Genomic DNA, 14,890 nt, shown 5'->3' with positions numbered 1-14,890 from the left:
CAGGAAAGAAGATCCATAATAATTTCAGTTTATTATACAGTAAAACAGAATTACAGTGGGTCACCTCTAATGCCATCATTTATAACAGTATATGACTTTGGGTGTTTTACAAGCACTATGTTAAAAAGAAATGCCTACCTCTTTTAAGATTATTTGTAATTTTTTCACATTGTGTTTTTCTTTATTTATGTGGCTTTGTCACTTGAAGAGCGTGATTGATATCAAACACTCAGTTGTATTGAGGCTAAATGGGACAGATTAACTGAATGTCATTATCACATGATCTATTTTGTTTGTTGTGGTTTCATAAAGTAATGTCAACATATAGGCCTACATTAACTCTGCCTCTCATATCTCTTGAGAGCTGTGTAAGCAGGCATTGGTTAAAAAAAGAACATTATATCATTATCTGCTTTGACCATGTCTGTCCCCTCCCTCATTCACATATTCAGCACGAGCATATAGTCGTCATGTGGACTATGTTGCTGGTTGAGAGATGACATTTAAATTTAACTTCAATATGTGGCAACCTGTTGTTCATACATGCAAAGAGAAAACAAGGTGAATAATATTAATAGCATATAAAATAGAGAATAAACATTATGCTATGGGGGCTGCATTTAAGATGGGTTTTAGTTTTACGTTCATGTTTGAAAGTTTTTTTTTCTTTTTAGAACCTAGAATTTATAAATTGATACCGAAAGTGGGAGGTTTTATTTATTAATTTATTTTTTGTAACTATAGGAAATTCTCATATACCAGCTGTCAAGCGAGAGAAAAATAGCCGAATTTCTTAGAAAATTATCAGTATACCTACGGTACCTAACTAACTGTAGCACTGTATGTTGCTGAATCGTTGCGGCAACAAACGGAGCTGTACAGAGAGGAGCAGACCTACAACATCCGGGCAATAGTCAGCTTGCGCAGAAACGGAATGGCGGAGGTAAGTGAGCGAAAACGAGGACTGTAATGACTCAAAAAATAGAAAAACTGGACCGAATTTATGTATTGTGTCACGCTGAACGGTATACAAGCGTGTCGACGGTTTCACCGGCCGGTGAACGCCGGCTGAAAGAGGGCTACGGGGGCTTTTTAACAGGGGAGCGTTGAAAGAAATGGAGAACCTCTCCAGCGTATCGCCTCTCTCCGCGTTCTTAGCTTTAAAGAGCCATTCCCTCCGCCTTGATAGTAAGTAGGTAGAAAACAATAGGGAGCCTGGCGGGCTCGGTGCTCAACTATTTCAGGTGCGCCCCGGCGGGCGACGAAGTGGATTGAGTGAAAAAGTTGGGAGAGATGTCATGACTTGGTGGGGGTTCTTGAGAGAAATATTGAGAACTAGTTATTTCCTTCTTGTGCTACTGGTAGTGAGCCGGGGAGAGGAAGAGACGTTCAGCACCAAGTCACAGGAAAGCGCCCCTGGTCAGACAGACAGCACTCGATGGGCTGGGCGAGGCATAAAGCATTAATATTTAGGTTTTCCCTGTACTTTTAAAACGTATTTGCCGAGGAATGGTGTCTTTAGAAGTGTAATCTAATTCAAAGAGTGGTGGGACTCAATGTGAACTAGGTGGGATTGTTTTCATCCTTTTACACCCTGTCCTGTAGCCGAATTTCTTTCACTCCTGTATTAAACTCTTTTGTGGTCTCAAGTTGCATGTCTTTATCAAAACAATATGTTCCACTTTGTCTTAATTATTTTAGCCCAAAGCCTGTAGGCCTATTGGAAAACAATACACCCCTAAAACACCCCACTTGATTAGCTATGTGTTGATTTTTAGAGGAATTTGGCATTATATAACACCAAAACCAAATCTGTGTTGTCTGATTATTCTGTGGCGATTTAGAGAGATTATATTAAAGTTATAGTTGAATGCCACACATTGATTCAGTAGGAGTTTTTTAAATGATACTTGTATCCCTGATGCATGTCTCATTTGTCAAAAAGGTTGGTTTAAAAGTCAGGAGTCAGCTGATCTGTAGTAGGGAGCCAGGATCAGCCATGTTTGTGTCTACATATGTTTTTGTTTGTCATGGACACACAGAGGAATGTGCTGCTAAAATGCATCCCCATGCTGTTTTACATGGCCTAGAATGTCCGTACAAGTAACATTGTGTTTGTTTGTGTGTTTCAGCAGGTGGATTAAAAGCCCCTGCAGAAAAGTGTGGAGGTTGTGGGCTAGTGGAGAGTGGAGGAGGTACAGTGATGAAGACCCTCAGCAGGAGAAGCAGAAGAAGACTTAACAGGCCTTAGAGGACTTGGGAGAGTCTGTTTGCCCCATGAAGATGGCAGCGGAGTCCCACGCTGTACGGTCAAGTTCAAATTTGTCTGTATACGTTATAGTTAGCTGCTGTATGAAAGCCACAGTCTCATCAGCAACATATTTATCTCCAGACCCTTACTACATCTTACTGCAGTTACGTACCCATTGTCACGGTATTCTTACTATTGAAGTGCATGCTTTGATTTAAATTACTAAACCAATGCACTTAATACTTGAGTGTTATTGAAGTTCTTTTTAAATTGAGTTAAAGTTGATTGATTTAAAGGTTTTCAAGGTGTATACACATAATTTGCAAGTAAAAATTATGCAAACAAGACAGTTCTGAATCTTTTAATCACAGGACCAAAACCATTCATCACATTATGTAAATGAATGCAGAATTATTTAATAAATAGAACATTATTTGGATACAAACAGATAAAGCCCTCTGAATAAACACAAATAGCATTGTTTTTTTATGCAACCCTCAGACTAAAGTTTCACTACTGCCATTTGCAGTATATATTTCAAAACCACCTGACGGTGCATCTACTCCATAACAGTAACAAAGCTCTGTCTGAGCCCATACTCAAACCTGTTGACTGGAGCTGCACTTACACACACACACACACACTCACACACACAGAAGCATCTCCACACTTCACATAGGGTCACTGTCTTTCCCTTTGGCCTTTAGCCATTAAGGCTAAGGTGGAGTAGTGCAAACAAAACATGGTCTAATCAGCAACAGCGGTTTACAGATAATAGATTTGCTTTACAGACCTTCCGAAAGCACTCAACCGTGTGGTTTTGGAGGTAAAAATCCAATTCATTTTCTACATAAGGATTTTGAATATTAGCCATAATGTCTAAACCATCCAAGGTGTACTTACCACAAGCTATGAGATTGTGAAATGAAGTTGTTTTGCCCCTGTAGAAGCCAGAAGGCTGTATGATATCAAGAAAAACATGTTTTATTAGTGATGTCATGGAGAAGTTCCACAATACACAACACCACATCCTAAGCTTAACAGCAACGGCTCTGATTGGTGGATTTCGTTGTTACCATGGAAAGTTTTTCCGCACTAATGAATGGCTATAGCGAGCTGATATCAATAATAAGTCTATGATCATTTATCTAGACACTCTTGTACCTTTGCCTTCTTTGCTGTTTTCAAAATGTTTTTTTTTTTGTCACACCAAATCAATGTTTTATGACCACATTTATCTTGTAGCTGGTTGGCTCTATGCCCAAGGCCACAAAAAGCAAAGCAAACTAAAATAACATCCTTTTTTCTTGTCAAACTTGGCTAAATAACACATTTAAAAGTTTCATTTATTAGAGTACACTTCCTTTGACAACCACGTTTAGGAAATGATATAAAACACAGCTGTTGATTATTGCATCTGCGTCGACTCCTCAAATTTGGACTGATGTGAAACTAGCTGTTCTGGGCTTTACTCTGCAAAGGTATTCTGTGCAATGTTTCGGCTGTTCAAGAGTGAGTCTGCAAACTAAGTGAAAGCTTTGGAGGTATTTGGACAAAAGAGGAAAAAACACCAAGAGTGTCCATGAGATCATTGAGGCGACAGATGTCTGTAGGAGGTTATTTTCAAGAAATGTGAAAGTAACACACTCATCTTTGTCCACCTGTTGCTGTCTCCATCTGTAAATCCCTGTATGTAGGCTGGTGAGCTTCCTTTGAAGGAGCTGCTGGCTCTGTATGGTTACACAGTGTCAGAGCCAGAGAAGGAGACCTGTCGCATTGCTGCCCGACTGCCAGAAATGACACTGGAGAAGGTGAGAGACAACGGCAAGAATACAGAGAAACGTTACTTCCTGAAGTATAAGGAGTGTATTCTGTGTTCACTGTGTTCTTTGCGGTGCTTTTCTATAAAGTGCTGTTGCATCGCTCTCCATTTATATTGTACAGGATCACATAACTGAGGATCTTTTTCCTGGGGACGAGGACGAAGAATCGTCAGCTGATGATCTCACCCCCTCAGTCACCTCAAACACCTCAGATCTGCTCCGCCGCCTCCAAGGTAACCCACACATGTACATTTACACACCACTATGTGCCTTTTCAATTTATCTCAGCAAAAGAAAAGTTAGAAAATGGGTGGGGGGAGGGGGGGTTTAGCTTCATAAATACAACACCCACATGCACACCCAGGGCCGTTTTCTGATGTATAGCTGTCCTGAAAGAAATGAGCCATTTTTTTTTTTTTTTGTGGAACATTTTCTCATTGTTCAATTTAAAATCATTGCTTTGCTGAGACTGCAGCATGTCACTTACAGCCAGGCGCTACATTGCAATAACATGACATGCCAGAGTTTATGATGTCAAAAGATTACACAAGCTTTGATTTGTTTAATTCTCTATAATGTGATATGGGAACTTCCTGGTATGGCAACATGTACTACTTTATGTGTCTCTCTACATATGACTAAATGATGTCAAAGCCACTCAAATATTTCTAAACTGAGGAAGTTTAAACATATTCAAACAGCCTTCCTCCTGGTAGTTACAGTATTGTTGCTGAGTCCACAAAATATCCTGAAAACCAAATATATGGCAGGTACGCTGCTTTTGCCTCCTTTATGTATCCAGGGGAGATTAGGTGAGTGGAGGTTCCTTGTTCATCTTTGATTCTTTACTGGTCACTGCTTTATCCTGAACTGTATTTCATACTGAGTAAGTTATATAGCATTTTAACATGTCCACGCTGTCCATACATTTCAGTGCTACCCACTACGGTCTTGGTTGGGTTTCCCTTCAGAGATTTGTATCTTAATAGAATTCTACTAATATATTCTACTTGTTGAAAGGTTAATAAACTAAAAAATGGAACATGTACAGTATAATTTCTCCGAAATACCATTTGAAGGTACTGTGATTTTTCAGCATCAAGAGGATTGAAAAAACAGTTTTTAAAATGAATGCCTTTGATGTTTTGTCTCTCAGGTAGAGACAAAGACACATTAGTCACCTCATCAGATGAGGACTCTGACGATGCCTCTATTCCCTTCAATGAAGAGCATAAGGTAAGCCACCGAATGCTCCAATACACATGTTATGATAAGTTTAGTGGGTCTTGCTGAAACATACACAAGATTGTGATTCCGAGGCTTTAAGCATAATTTACAGTATGTTGCAGTTTGCATGTATTTACGGGAGAGAAAATTGGTTGGGGGGGGGGGGGGGGGGGGTCTGTCTTTAATTTGATCCAATGTGCACTGGAGTTATTTTTTATTTATTTTTAAGATTTAAAATTTTCACTTTTACACTATAGTGAAAGTAGATAGAAGGGGGGGGGGTTGACAAGCAGCAAAGGGCCGCAAGTCAGATTTGAACCCGGAACACTCAAAGGACTCAGCCTACATGGGGCGCACATTCTACTGGGTAAACTAGAGGCCGCCCCGGCAGTGGAGGTCTTGTACCACACATCTTGTACCGTAGACTGTATAAACGTGAAGCCAATGTGAGTCAGACGGCTCTGGTCGAGTGCAAATGTGAGTTGCGCATGCTCAGATTTAAATGGTTTACAGCATAACCACTGGCCATTTCTTTACGCTCAGCTTCCCATAAAATGTCAAAAACGTATTGGTCAAATATGTACTATTGTGTTAACATTTCTTTGACTGAAAATGAGTTAGAACACGTTCATCTCGAAGATGAGTTTGTTCAGAATCAGCTGACTCGATTTCCTTCTCATACATTCCCGTAGTGTCTCCCTGTTGAAGCCTAGCCTCCATGGACTCCAGTGGGGCTGCTTTGAACAGTTTTTTCAAGCGCTTCGAAACTAGGCGGTCATTAGATAAATGCTGCGATTATGTCCCAACCACGGACACTCAGCGTCTGTGGGGGTCAATGGAGGAGTGGGCTGACCTGGACGCTGGGCTTTTGTGTGATAATTGGAGGGTCTGTCAAAAGGCTGCATCTCCTTATCCTACTGATTGACAGGGATTTTGTACGATGAAAAAGGTGCCAAAGCTACAAGCTCATCCATCGCAGACCTTGCAAATGTTGTTGAAAGACAAACTGCTGCAAACTATTCCTTGTTATTTGAAATTGCAATCAAAACCTAATTCCCACGTTTCCTCCTTCGGGTTTAATATCATTTTGTTAGATCGTTTGTTCATTTATTCATTCATACAGTAGGTTAGGCTATTGTTTTAGGGATGAACTAGCTAGACAGCAAACTGCACACGATTACAGACAATGCTAATATTTTTGACTGATTTTAGCTAAGCCATTTGAAAGTCTTCCTTACGAGGAGAAACACCTAAGATTGATTCAGTGCAAAAGATAGGTCAACGTAACAGGTATTTAGAGCTCTCCTGGGATGACAAATCTGGCTGACTGGAACTGCTGTGACAAAGAAAATGTACTGCTGGCCATGGCTCTTGATGAAACCATCTCACGGATATTATAAAGGATTATGAATAAATGGAAAGTTGAGCTTCCCCTCTTTGAAAGACAAGCCGCCACTGGGCATAACGTGTCAAACTGAAATTTGTGAAATTCATGAAATAATACACTTTTCTCATTACAAACAATAATAGAAGATGACAATCATTTCAAAAACAGTTTAGCTGTCTATTGTTTGATTGCTAACGTTAGCTCAAAACGCCATTCAACTGATAGCCTTTGTTGTGTTTGATGCTAACTTGTAGCCAGCAGTGAAGGAACTTGGTTAAGTAGGTCCATTTTTACTGTTGATGTTACAGAAGTCTCTCGTTAGCATCTTGCAGGCTCCTTGTCACAAAGTCACGCATGCGCGACTTAAATCTGCACAAATCGGTCACTCCTGGCTCCAACAAACCAAGATGGCGGCGGCCAAAACTTAAAAATTCAAAACGGTAGTTCACAAACCACACTGCTGGATCAACTGAACCCAAACTGTTCTAAGACCTGAAACCTGATTTCAACAGAACCATCAAAGCCCCATGATTGACTTTCAAAAGATGGAGAACTTGTATATAATATTTTCATTTATCCAAGCCAGAGAAAAGACTAGTGCCGATAAAATTGGACTGATTCCAAAACCAAAAAGTAGCCTAGTAGCTTAGACTTGAGACGTGGTTCTGTTCAGGTCCTTGTATTTTCAAGTAGGCAGGTCTGCCTAAAGAATCTAAATCGAAACCTAATTGTACAGCACAGACTTCAACAAAATATCAGCCTTTATTATATGACCCATTTCCAAGCTATGACCGACTGTGTCTTTGATTTCATTCTCAGGAGATTATGGTTGGCTCTATGTACCAGGCAAAAATCCCTCCACTCAGTTCATGTTCCTACCAGGAGAGAGGTAAGCAACAGAAAAGATCTTTTGTTGTTGGGTTTGCTCCCACTGGAGTAATCAAACAAGACACTGCCAAACACATCTCTATTTACCTACACTGTCTTTTTTTCTATCTCCTCCCCTTCCCAAATCCTCATCTTCTTTCTCTGTCTCTACATTTGCCCACATACCCTAAACCTTTTGTTGTTGCTGTAGACTGCAGCAGTGAGGACCAGTTACTGTGGAGGCCGGGTGTTCTGCCAGTGCAGGAAGTAGAAGAGTTTTTGCTGAATGCACAGAGCCCACACGGCCAACAGGGGGCAACATGCACACAAACACGAGGAGACACTGTCAGAGACAACCAACAGGTAAGGGACCTTTAAATTACATTCAAAAAGACACTGTCAAGTAGTGTATTCCAGCTGTCAGGCTGATTATAGTAACATGTGCTGTAAGTACTGCTCACTATCTTTGCTTTCTTAATATTTAGTTTTTGTCACAAAACGTGTCCTCATGTCTCAAGGCTTGAAAAACTGGTCTTATTTTACCACATCTTGACTAAGCTACCTCTATTTAATGCAGTTGATAGTGGATGATGGTTTAGTTAGTCTTTGTCAGTGGTCAATGTGGAGTTCTTCCACTCAGTGTAAAAATAGAGATCAGATTTAGCAGCCGTTACGTCTCTTTGGAACAGTCTAACCCTTTTGTCTCATCCATTTTCTTGATTCCCAGGCACTGTATGAACTAGTGAAATGCAACTTTAATGCAGAAGAGGCACTGAGACGACTACGCTTCAATGTGAAAGTGTTCCGTGGTAAGAACCTTCCTGTGTCCGACAGTACCTTTTCCAACCTGCTGTAATACATATTTAAAGTTCAGTCAATGAAATTATGTATTTGTCACAACATTGTTGGGAGCAACTTCTCACAGCTGTAAGAAAGTCCAAGTCCAAGACCTTCACTGTAGTTTGAAATGGAATGGGGAGGAATGAAAAACTGCAACCCACCTACTTTTTCTGCATCTGGCTCTATCAAGTCATAACTGGACATTCAACACCCTGCTTTGTGATTATCTACTGCAGGGGTCTTCAACGTTTTTTAAAGCCAAAAGAGAAAAAGAGAGCCAGAGCAGGGACCCCCCCATTACATATCTCGTATAAAATGACGTTGTATGCAACTGGGCCTACAATAACACGTAGGACGGCCTAAAGCCTTTATGTATCGTCTTTTTGCATAGATTACTAAGCTATTAAGCCTTATAATTGTTGGCATGATTTCATAAGTAATGTTTGAATGTTAAAACATACATGTGGCAAAGTGGATTAGTTATTTATTATCTGGATGGCTATCTTGGGTACTTAGATACTACCTTACCAGTAAGACAGTACGCCTATCATCAGTGGGGATTTATATTTGCTAATAATGTGTTGAAATTTTGAAAAAACTGTTAAAAATTGTGAGGCCCCCCAGCATTGACTCTGAGGACCTCCTAGGGGTCCTTGACCCCCTGTTTAAGACCCCTGATCTACAGCACAAAGCAAATGATTAAAAAAGAAAAGGATGCTAACAACTAATTAAAATGAATGTGTTGTGTAATGTAAAATGAATATTTAAAATACCTCCGGTGGTTTCCCCTCTCCTTAGAAGAGCTTTGTGCCTGGAGTGAGGAGGAGTGTAGGAATTTTGAGCATGGCTATCGGGTTTACGGAAAAAACTTCCACCTCATTCAGGCTAATAAGGTGAGTGCACAGTTGAGTCTTTCCTGACTGATGATGAGAGCTTTTTCTCAAAGCAAAAACATGTTCCTCCTCCACAGGTACGAACGCGCTCCGTTGGGGAGTGTGTGGAGTATTACTACATGTGGAAGAAGTCTGACCGTCATGAGTACTTTACCCAGCAGGCCACCAGGCTCAGCCGCAAGAAGTACAGCCTCCAATCAGAGAGCATGTGAGTACTACTGGAACAAACATGCTTGATTAGTAAACAGGAACGTGAGATCTTGCTATTTCTGCTACTCATTATGCTGAAATACTATATGTATATATATATATATATATATATATATATATATATATAATGGAAAGTTAGAACTTTTAGGCTGTGAGTTCATACTATCTACTCTGTTTCAGCATATGATTGTATTCTATTTGCCCCTGCAATGAGGATTTCCTGCATGTTCTCATGTGAACTTCCCATTAAATCAGTCCTATTCCGAGAACCTCTTTCAGTAACACCTGATGTCTTTTACAGCTGTTTATTTATTCATTCCCATTAGTTATAGCTTTGTCAACGCTATCTATAGTGCACCTCTGCTACTGGTCTAATCCCAAATTACAAAACAACATGTATATGTCGTGTTTACCGGAAAGTAGCCCTTATGAATATTGAATATCCAGAGTAGCAAATCCACTGTTTCTGGAAAAATGTTTTGTTTGTTTTTTATGCAATTTTTTTAATTCTTTGATCGTGTCTGTGCTAGTTGTCGTGTCTGGGCTGCGTTCCGGCTAAGCCGCTGTTTTATTCCGCTTCTGCCGAGCGCGTCTCGGAAGGGTCTTGCTGCCCGACTCACAATTTATTAACTCTACACGTGCTTTCCTGAATAATGTTTAATATTAATAATATTTATTATTAGGAATAATGTTTATTAAGATAGTATGTGCCTTCCACTCCCGCAATTAAACCCCACGCCTTCTTTTCTTTTTTGTTAAGATTATTTTTTGGGCTTTTTCCCTTTTTTTCAGAGTGACAGTAGATAGACTGGAAATGTGGAATGACACGCGGCAAAGGACCGCAGCTCTGTTTTGAACCCGGGCCGCTGCAAAGGCCTCAGCCTACGTGGGGCGCACGCTCTACTGGGTGAGCTAAATGCCACCCCCACGCCTTCTCTTTTCTGGTGTTGTCCGGATTTAAAAAAAAATCTGTATTGTGGTTTTATGTTTTTCCACCCCCAAGATGAAGCCCTTGTAGTCCGTGGTGTTGTAAAGGAGACATAGTTGCAACAATATTTGGGGGGGTGTTTTGCTAAATTGACTGGACAGTCCTTCTGTGTCACATCCTGCCTGGCTGTCCGAACCCGCGTAGAAATAGACCTGGCGCGTATATTAAGCGGAGAGCCACTTCACGCACCCTTTAAGCATTGGCTTGAACGGCCGCTATTACTCGCGGAGCACGCTACGTACCCCGAACGCAGCGCAGACGCGCCTGGTCATGAATTAGGGGTAAGGGAGTGTCATTCTTCTGCTCTTTGTCTGAGATTGTGTCTCAATAACTTTTCACTGTTTATGCACAGTACATTATGTAACGCTAACAGTGGTTGTGTTGTGTGCTACAGAGAGGATGTAGACCAGGACGGGGAGGTTGGGGAGCTGGAGGGAAGCAACAATTCCTCAGGCTTGTTGTCTCAGAGCTCCATGGGCACTGGGCAGCTGGAGTCCCCATTACCTCCCCAGTCCAGTCTGGACCAGGACAAACAAGGTAATCAAACACCTGATGTGCTGGCTTATATTCTGAAAACAGTTGCCACGGTAGAGTGAATTTGTTCTCTCATAGATGACCAACACAAATACTAGTGAAGCAAGGGTAACAGCCGTAATACCCTGAAATATCATTCCCATTATCTCATGTTTAAAGCAAGACAGAATAGCTTGGACAGCAAGCACATTAAAACGTTAGAAGATTTCTACTCTTGAAGTTTCATTTGAAGTGGAATCTAGTCCCAGAGCACTTAGCTCTACCACTTTGTGATTAGAGCATGTCGTAAAACAATCCCAGTGTGCCTTTTGAGGATTTAGTTTGGTTTCAACATAACGCTGAAATCAGGAAGAGCTGTGCATCTTTCTGTATTAAACCATTTACTTTACATGCCATGTCCGACACATATTTCAAATCCCATAATTTTCTGCTATTCATTGTGTTTAACATTCAATTCTGTGGATTTCATTTGTATCTATTGATTGTCTTATTTTGATAACATGGTTTTTGCTTTTTATTCTGACATCACATATTCATTATCTTCTGTTATGAATCATTTTTATGTCTCACCTCTTTTGTTTTCCCCACTCTTTTCTTCTGTCCTGCTTCTTGTGTGTCCTGTGTTGTTGTGTGTTGTGCGTGCACATATGCATGTCTGTAACTGTATGTGTGTGCATGCACATTTGTTGACATGGTGCTCCAGAGGAGGAGAGCCGTCCCCGCCGCAGGCGAACTCCCCGATTTCACTTAAAGCCATGAACTCGGTCCAGACAGGCCACAGAAAGCAGGCTGGGCCTGCAGGTAAAGAAGGCAAGACGAGCGAATTTGAGAGAGAATATGAATACTGTGGTGGTTGGGAACAAGTCTCATTAACTTGCCGGTGGTAGATAATCTAATCAGAGGGCCATTGTATACTATTAAGTAGGCCATGAAGGCTCCTTTGGCTATTTAGGAAATTCAACTAATTATCTATACAGATGATTTCAGGATGAATTCAACCTTGGCCCTCCTGTCTTTTGTACATATTTTTTCAAATGTCCAAGTACATTTGATATTTACCGTTTCAGATGTTCAAAGTGTAACATTTAACCGTAACCCTAGGTTAAAATTAAAATTACTTGTATTTACTAGGAACACATTTACAGTTTGTTGTTATAGCTGCAGTGCATATCAACAACTTACACACACACACACACACAAACACACACACGTACAAGGAATAAACAATGCAAATCAATGAAACAAAATTAAATAATGATACATGATGTATGCGATTAATCTGATAAATTGTTCCCATGCATTTGGCAAGAGAGGTCCTGACGCAAATGGGATTATTTGTGTGTTAATTTAAGAGCCCCTTTGATGCATGTGTCTGTATAGCTAAAGAGAAACTCAGTGATGCCATAATTTACAGTTTCATAAATACTTTTTGAAGCAGCTGTATTTACTGTGTACACACAAGTTTTAGTTCACCGAAATGATTTTGGATAAAGCTAATTTAACAAAAAAACAACCAGGATGTGAGCATTTCTGGAACATATAAAGCAACATTACATGACTAAGTTACAGATTTTTTGTTGATCTGTCCAGATGGTGAGCTGGTGATGGGGCTGTCAGACTTGTATGGTGACGGATGTCCTCAGCAGCTCTTTGGCTGTCCCTTCTCTCTCCCGCCCATGGACGGCCTGCGGGATCCCGACTCAGGCGGTTGTTGTCCCTCAGCTCTAGTTCAGCTCCAGTCCCCGCCTTCCCTCCAGAGCTCCCAGCGGGCTGGTGGGAGCCCTCCGTCCTGCCATGACAACTATAGCCTCCCAGGCTCGTGTTTTTACCAGCTGCACATGTGTAGTGGACCGTTTGTCTCCGAGGGCCCTGACTGTGAAACAGCAGGTGGTGGGACTGGCTCCCCCCACGGGCTGCAGGTAGAGTTTAGTCTGCCATCTGCCTCACCTCCCTCTTCTTCTGTTCTCCCATCACACTTCCAAGCATTTGGCAGCCTGCTGCACTCCTCTCCCGTCCAGCATCCACACTCTCTCACACAGTAAAGAGACACTGGGAATTCAAAACTGAGTGGTACTGTTCATGGTTTGCCTTGTGTCAAGATCTTGGATTGGTGGTATTTACACAAGGCTTGAACAAACCAGGACAAAAAGTGCATTTACCTTACTTTGTGAAAAAGAATGGACCTACTACGTGTGTTTGGGGGTGACTCGCCTGTCTGCACCCGCTTTTTAAACTGAGACGCTTGAACGCTCTGTTCATTGTGGAATGATGAGTATTACTACTTTCATGGCAGAGCTATTGATTGGGTGTGATTAATACATACTTGTGAAAGTGCAGTGCAGATGATGAGAGCTGCAGTGACCAGGCAAACAAACCAGAAGTGGCTAGCAGTGCTTTTTTTATTTAAATTCTTTTCTGAAACGAATCAATGATTGACAATGTTAACCACTGTTTCTTTTTTTCTTTCTTCTTATTTATCAGGATGAAAAAGTTTAACTGCAGCTCAGATATCCTCCAAACTTCTTCCTGCAAGAGCCAATCACGTTTATTTCTAGGTATGTTCTGCATATTGATCAGCGCTTTTGCTGCTGCAGCCATTTGAGATCTGTCTCTGGAGAGTGTCACGTTGACATGGTTGCTGCCATGCCGACCACAGAGTAAACTCTGTCTCTTCAAAGTATATACTGAATACTTTATTTAGACTTTAAGTTTAAATTTCCTCAACGGAGTCCGTACTTGGCTGTCCCTTTTCGGTTCCTCATGTCGGTTTAGTTTCTACTTTACTTGAAGAGTGGCAGAAGAGTCAGAATTTAGTTTACATATAAAGAGCTGAAACTAAATAACATTTTTGAGATTTGAGGTTGAGATTTGAACATGGTCGGACAAAAAAAGAGCTCAATTTTTTTTTCAGGGTTTAATTTTGCTTTTGTGGAAGTTTTATAGTGTGTTTTTAATTTGAAGAATTACAAAGATATTTACAAAGGTGCAGTGCTTTGTCATCATGTCTGATCGTTTCCATCACGTTGAATATTTTGTACCATTAGGAGGCTGTTTGCCATGCAGATTAGGCCTAAAATGAAACGTGTGATTGTAGAATGGAAATGCAAACATAGGTAAGTCACTGACTGCAATCACACTTTTCTCAAGTTCTGCAACTTTGATGATCCCCAAGATCATTAATCAATGAGAGTCACTATCAGTCTGGACAGGTTTCACAAACGGATCAGACAGGAATGTGATTATGTGATTAGAAGTTTATCGTAACATGACGAATCTTGTCAGTGTAAGAGTAAAAACTAATGTAATAACAAATGTTGGGGTCCAGATATCATGCTGATGTGGAATTGATCAGATCTTATGCTTGTCATTATTCATCTAAGTAACGTCCAATCAGTGAACAATGTGTGAACAAAGGTACATTAGGGATATTTTTAGAGTGACAGATCCAAACTGCATTGTGAATTTAACAAATCCAACATCTCTGTTTCCTTCAACGACCCCTGCCGCCGGACATAGTGAAACACACTGACTAATGTCACACATCTAGATGCATTAACATTTCTAAGAACATATTTTCATAGGGCAATTCTCTCTTACAGTTTCTCAAATATGTCTTGCCTGGGACCCAAAACTATCATGTTCCCTCATGTTAGAGTTGTCAAACTGTCATATGAATTTTGAGGAAGACAAAATTCTTTATTCTCAGTGCACTTTTATCATCGCACAGCATTTAAATGAATTGATGTGAGGTCATAGATATGATAAATACATATATGGAACAATAAAGCATATACTAAAGATTACAGTGAATATTAGTTGATTATTTGATTGATGAGCTTTACGATTCTCCCTATTAAGAATAATTAAATA

General features: G+C 40.5%; 1 protein-coding gene across 3 annotated transcripts; it reads left to right on the top strand.

The window, feature by feature from the left end:
• Positions 1-712: 712 nt before the first annotated feature.
• mier2 (mesoderm induction early response 1, family member 2) lies at positions 713-14,890 on the top strand. Of its 3 annotated transcripts, none has more exons than XM_034882157.1 (13): positions 713-943; positions 2,136-2,304; positions 3,949-4,062; positions 4,196-4,307; positions 5,231-5,310; positions 7,508-7,577; positions 7,767-7,918; positions 8,283-8,364; positions 9,194-9,288; positions 9,366-9,496; positions 10,881-11,023; positions 11,726-11,821; positions 12,611-14,890. In XM_034882157.1, the coding sequence occupies exons 2-13, from the start codon at positions 2,278-2,280 to the stop codon at positions 13,060-13,062; spliced, it is 1,554 nt and encodes a 517-aa protein (XP_034738048.1). In that variant the 5' UTR covers positions 713-943; positions 2,136-2,277; the 3' UTR covers positions 13,063-14,890. The 3 variants fall into 3 exon arrangements, with proteins under 3 accessions (XP_034738048.1, XP_034738047.1, XP_034738049.1); XM_034882156.1 differs by having other exon boundaries at positions 11,726-11,830; XM_034882158.1 differs by lacking the exon at positions 11,726-11,821.

This window comes from Etheostoma cragini, chromosome 9 (assembly GCF_013103735.1).
Source record: "Etheostoma cragini isolate CJK2018 chromosome 9, CSU_Ecrag_1.0, whole genome shotgun sequence".
Classification (NCBI taxonomy): Eukaryota; Metazoa; Chordata; class Actinopteri; order Perciformes; family Percidae; genus Etheostoma; species Etheostoma cragini.
Note: the sequence above shows the minus strand (reverse complement) of the source record. Positions and strands in the feature narration are given on the sequence as shown.

What these genes read in the sequence shown, in the direction of transcription:
- mier2 (XM_034882156.1), top strand. Translation starts at nt 2,278, where the DNA reads ATGAAGATGGCAGCGGAGTCCCACGCT. An exon ending in TGGCAGCGGAGTCCCACGCT is followed by an intron (nt 2,305 to 3,948) that starts GTACGGTCAAGT and finishes CCCTGTATGTAG; the next exon opens with GCTGGTGAGCTTCCTTTGAA. An exon ending in ACCTCATTCAGGCTAATAAG is followed by an intron (nt 9,289 to 9,365) that starts GTGAGTGCACAG and finishes CCTCCTCCACAG; the next exon opens with GTACGAACGCGCTCCGTTGG.